This window comes from Octodon degus, unplaced genomic scaffold, assembly GCF_000260255.1.
Source record: "Octodon degus isolate 3935 unplaced genomic scaffold, OctDeg1.0 scaffold00079, whole genome shotgun sequence".
NCBI classification, from domain to species: Eukaryota; Metazoa; Chordata; class Mammalia; order Rodentia; family Octodontidae; genus Octodon; species Octodon degus.
The window spans coordinates 7,488,072-7,493,662 of record NW_004524655.1 but is presented as its reverse complement, the minus strand read 5'-3'; the positions used below and the strand labels follow the sequence as shown (position 1 = coordinate 7,493,662).

Genomic DNA, 5,591 nt, shown 5'->3' with positions numbered 1-5,591 from the left:
CCCCGGCCCCTAGACTTTCTACCACAAATAACCCAGAGCCATAGCTGGGAACAGGGGCTTGGGATCTGCCAGTCTTGGATTAAATTAGGCTTTGCGACCCAGAGCAGATCTGCCACTAAGCATCTCTAATCCTTAGTTTCCTTATCTGTAGAAATGGGACTAATGGGCCAGCCAAATAGCTCAGCAGACTAAAGGGCCTGCTTAGGCAGGCGCAGGAACCAGGTTTCGATCTCTGGCACCACACGTCCTGCCAGCCCCGCCCCTGGGGTGTGCTGAGACAGCTGCTCAGAGTAGGTGTGATGGTGTGGGCCTGTAATTCCAGCTCTTGGGAGGCTGAAAGCAGGAGAATCACTATGAGTCTGATCTACATAGTGAGGCCCTGTAGACCCTGTGCTAAATACATTTAAAAAAATAAATGAATAAAAATTTAAAAATAAGAAACAGGACTAATGATTTTTTTTTTTTTCACAAGGTTGAGAGGGCTATAGACTTAGTATATGCAAAACCTTTAGCCCAGAGCCTGACACATAATAATTGCTCAGTAAATCGTGCGGGTTTTGCTTGTTTGTTTTGCAGTCAGTGTTTGGTATTAAACCCAGTGCTTTGCACATGCTAGAAAAGTTCTGTACTCTTGAGCTACATCCCCAGCCCAAAATGTGGTTGTAATAAATCAATGACAAGAGAGCAGAAAGTCCCTCTTTCACAAAAACACAGACCTAGCTGGCAGTAGTGGCACATGCTTGCAATCCAAGCACTGCAGGAGACTGAGGCAGGAGGAGTACAAGTTCCCACCAGGGCAAATGAGCAACCTGGATGTAGCTCAAAGGTAGAGCACCCCTGGGTTTGATCTCCAGTATCACAAGACAGCCCTGAAGCTCCTTCTAGGAGGTATCAGTGGGAGCCAGGAGAAGGAGAAAGGAATATTCCCTCCACCCTTGCTATGTGCGAGGCTTGGATACACTGATGATAGTGCCATGTCATAGACTGTAGGATTAAAGGACAGAGTGCAGACGACTCCACACATATTGTATCCAATGGGGCTGTCACCCTTTGCACAGCTTTTGTGTAAACAGTAGCTTCTATAGCTATCATTATTCTACTTCTGTCTGGCCAGGTCACAGTCCTCCCTTCTACATGCTTGCTGGTGAACTCCCCCAATAGCAACTGAGAGTTTGGTCCCCATCCCCTTAGGAGCAGCTCTCCTGGCACTTATCTAATGCCTACCATGCATTGGGCTGGATGAAGGAAGTTGGCATCTTATTTTTTGCAGTTGGGGAAAAGAGAGGTTTATAAAGTTTAAGGGATATGCATAGCTGGATTACAAGTGCTCAGCAGTTCAGAGGACCCTGCAGCCCCTCGAGCAGTTGGAGCCCTGCATGGGGCAGACCTGGCTGCTACCTTAACCTGCGCAGGAGGCTGAGATGGAGAGGAAGCTGAGGTCCTGGTGTTTCCAACCAGCACTTGATTCTTGTCCCATGAGCTCTTGGTTGCAGCGGAAGAGGGACATCCCTCCAGACACCCAAGGGGACCTGAGTTGTGCCTAAGCAGGAAGAGTCACCTACCGAGGTCAGCAGGGCCACCTGCCAGCTGGGCAGCTGCCACTCACAGTGCAGCTGCGGGGCGAGGATGCTCAGGATCATCATCTCCATGGCGTCAGCCATCTGCAGAAGGAAGGGGACACTGTGAAGCCAGGCTGCTGCCAGGTGCGGGGACGGCTGACCAACCCCCGATCCCAGAGAGCATGCAGCAAATGCTTAACTGCCACCCGGGGTCACCCAACGTCCAAACCCGGTAGCCCAAGTAGATATGCCATGCAAGAGTCAACAAATGGACATCTAGTGCTTTTTGTGTTTCCCCATATTTAAAAACAGTCCAGGGCCAGGGAGATGGCTCAGTGGAATAAGTGCTTCCCTGGCAAGTGCAAGGGCCTGAGTTCAATCCCTGGTTCCACAAAAAGAAAAGAAAAAAAAAAAAAAAGAAAAAAAAGAAAAAGAAAAAGAAAAAAAAAATCCAGGCCCTGCTGAAAGAAGTAGAAAAAAATCATATTTCAAAAGCCTGAGCAAAACATTCTCAAGGAATCAAGAGACAATGATCTTTCCTCTTTGGTGCAATTAGAGACCAGTTTTTCTCTGTTTCGTAGGTCATTTGTTCATGTAGAATTAATAATCAGTATATTTAACAAGCATGACCTTTTCATATATTAAAACATACTAGGAAGAGCCCCCGTAATTAAATATCTTCGACTTTACAGGACTAGCCAGACAGAAGAATAAGAAATGAGAGTTTGAAAGCAGACCCATGCCGCCGTGGGAATGTGGTAGGGGATAAAGCAGTCAGAATTGATGAGGGGAAATTGATGACCCGTTTGGTCAAATGTGTAGTTGAACGGCTGTCTCATGCCGAAAATCAATTTCAGCTGGATTAAGGATCTAGCCGTGCTATTTGCCACAGCTGGGCAAAGGATTCTAACAAAGTTTGTGAGCAACTTGAAGTAGAGGGCAAAATTTAAACCTCTTGTTTGCTTGTTTGTGACCAGGTCTTGCTATGTAGTTCAGGCTGGCCTCCAACTTGAAGCTATCCCCCCTGTCTCAGCCTACTGAGTGCTGGGATTACAGGGTGTGCCACCATGCCCAACCTATTTATTTATTTATTTAGAGGTACCAGGGATTGAACCTAGAGCTTTGAACATGCTAGACAAGCACTTTCCCACTGAGTTACACCCCCAACACAGGTGACAACATTTTCTCGTGTGTATTTTTTCAGAGAGAGTTCTACAGCTGGTACCATAATACAGTAGTGCAGCTGGTATCATGATATAGTAGTGCAGAGCCCTCAGGGTAGAAAACCACTCATTATCTGGAAGCTTCTAGTCTATCCTTGGGATAATCACCAGCCACACCCACTTTTCTCTAAGCACAGACCTGAATTATCACTGCTCATCAACCCATATAAACTGTTAACTGGAATTCAGGCAAAGATTCTATGTGGAGAAAGATAGCTGCTTCCCCCCTCATAAACCACACGAGCCCAGTTGAACAGCAGCAGGCAGAGGTGTTCTTGGAGGTGCATGTAAGGCTAGTGTACCCCTAGAAATACTTGCCCAAGCCAAGCCAGTGAGAACAGACAGCTTCCACTGAAACTTTCCAAACCCAATGGCTTCCACCGCATCTTCCACCATGAAAGTATCTGGGAAGGAGAAAGAGGGAGGGAAAGAGAGGATCGATGCACCCAGCATTTATCCCAGCATGGAGAAAGGGGGTACCTGGAGTGGTCCCCAGCCAGATTAAGTCACTGCAGCATGTGCTGCTTCTAGAATGTATCCTAGAGAAACATCCCAACAAGTGCGAAGCAATACTTTGCCATTGTGACATTGTTTGCAGCCGAAAAAACTAGCGTTGTGGTTCATATGTAGACACTGCCCCAAAGGCTCATGGGCTCATCTGCAGGGCTTTTTGAGGTCATTGGACCACAGTGTGTGTGTGTGTGTGTGTGTGTGTGTGTGTGTGTGTGCGTGTGTGATACTCATCAGAGGATTAGCTCCGGGAGGAACTTCTGGCTAAATGTGATGTTGGGAGGCTGAACCTAGAGGGAGCCAGAGCGTCACTGGGGCGTGGCCTGGAAGAACTCCCTCCGGGCTCCTCCGCTTCCCTGCCACTCTGACACCGGCAGGTGTTCCCTGCCACACCTCTGCACCAAGCTACACTACCTCAGAGCCGGCAGACTCTGGACTGAAACCTCTACAAACTGTGAGCTAAAATAAACCTCTTCCTTTAAGCTGGGCGTCAGATGTCATGCCTCAGTGACCACCAGTGTGATCAAGAAACTGGAAAACATGACGTGCCTACCAGGTCTACCGTGCTATGTTGGGTCATTACGAAATATGGCCCAGCTGTTAAAAAGAAGCAGATATAGAAAGATATGTACATGTAACAGATTCATTAATTTTAAAAACAAAATGAGATAGATAATAAAATAATACAATTTATTTTTCAAAATGTGTATTTATATGTGCATAGGGTATATGACTTTATAGTTCTATTTTTGTTGCCTGTGGGTGGGGGAGAGGAGGGATCACATGACCTTTTTTTTTTTTTTTTTTAAATCATTATTTCCATAATCAGGAAAAATATGTTTTTCTTTCTTCTTTTTTTTCTTTCTTTCTTTTTGTATTTTTGGGGAGGGTCTACAGGGTGTTCAGGGTTTCACTACTAGATCAGACTTGTAGTGATCCACCTATTTACAGCCTCCCAAGAGCTGGGATTACAGGCATGTGCCACTACGCCCAGTCTCAATTGCCATCTCAGCACCCCTCCAGGGGTGGGGCTGGCATGGCAGCCCTGGGGATCAAACCCCCTGGCCCCTGTGCCTGCTTGCAGGCACTTTAATCCGCTGAGCTATTTGGTTGGCCCTTCTGTATTCTGCTATGATTTTTTTTTTTTTTTTTTTTGAGACAGGGTCTTGCTGTGTAGTTCAGGCAGGCTTTGAACTCACTATGTAGCCCAGGTTGGCCTTCAACTCGTAGCAAACTTCCTGCCTCAGCCTCCAGAGTGCTGGGATTACAGGTGTGCAGCCTTATTCTGCTATACTTTGAATCTGAAACTTCTGCCAAAAGCATACAAGTTAAAGACTCTGTCTCTAGCTCTAACTCTGTCAGAAGGTATAGAACGTCTTAAAGGTTGGAGGAAGTCAGCTTATTGGGGGCACATCCTTGAAGAGAATAGTGGGACCTGACCCCTTTCCCTCTCTTTATTTTCCTTCCCAGCTGCCAAGAAGTGAGTAGCTTTTTTTTACCATGTGCTCCTCCCTGACATGCTGCCATTGGCCTAAAATAAGGGAGCCAATTACCCATGGACTGAAACTTCCAGAGCTATGAGCCCAAAACAAACCCTTCCTTTTTAAATCTTTATTGTCTCAGTTTTTTTGTTATAGTAATAGAAAGCTGACCAACACAACTTTTTCTAACTCTAAAATGATTCCAAAAGAAAAAATTAATTAAAAAATAAAAATACTAAAGGAGGATGTTGGGCAGCCCTTCCAAGAGCAGCATGTGGGGATCTGATCAGTTCCTGTTGGAAGTCATCATCACTTTGAAATTTCAACAAGGAGCCTTTTATGAGAATCATAGTTTTCTTCAAAGAGTGATCTAGTGTTTTGTCACACTAGCAGTGTGCTATAGTTTCCTTCTCTGCAAAACAGGAAAAATGATAGCTGGAGCTCCATTTGAAACTGTTGTGGAGAGTAAATGGGTAACACGTGTCACATGCTTCGAACAGAGCCTGGCCCAGAGCAGATCCTCAGCCAGTATCAGCTGCTTCCATGCCCTGTCATCATTACCATTTCCCCTATCATTATAACCAAATCATCCCCGCCATCATTAGTGTACTGCTGTTATGTTCACCGCCATCATAAGCACCATCATCACCACACCCCATCACCACCACCATCACTATTACCACTATCACCACCTCTATTATCACCACCATCACCATCACCACCACCATCACCACCACCACCAACATCACCACCACCACCACCATCACCACCACCATCACTATTACCACCATCACCACCTCTATTATCACCACCATCAC

At 46.0% G+C, this 5,591-nt stretch overlaps 1 protein-coding gene across 1 annotated transcript in view; it reads right to left on the bottom strand.

The window, feature by feature from the left end:
• Nucleotides 1–5,591, bottom strand: part of Svop (SV2 related protein) — a 98,858-nt gene that overhangs the window by 67,038 nt on the left and 26,229 nt on the right. Inside the window, exons 3-4 of the mRNA XM_004636273.2 lie at nucleotides 3,101–3,186; nucleotides 1,563–1,661 (exon numbers count right to left, since the gene is read on the bottom strand). Coding sequence (XP_004636330.1) covers nucleotides 1,563–1,661; nucleotides 3,101–3,186 — 185 coding nt within the window. The remainder of the gene's footprint in view (nucleotides 1–1,562; nucleotides 1,662–3,100; nucleotides 3,187–5,591) is intronic.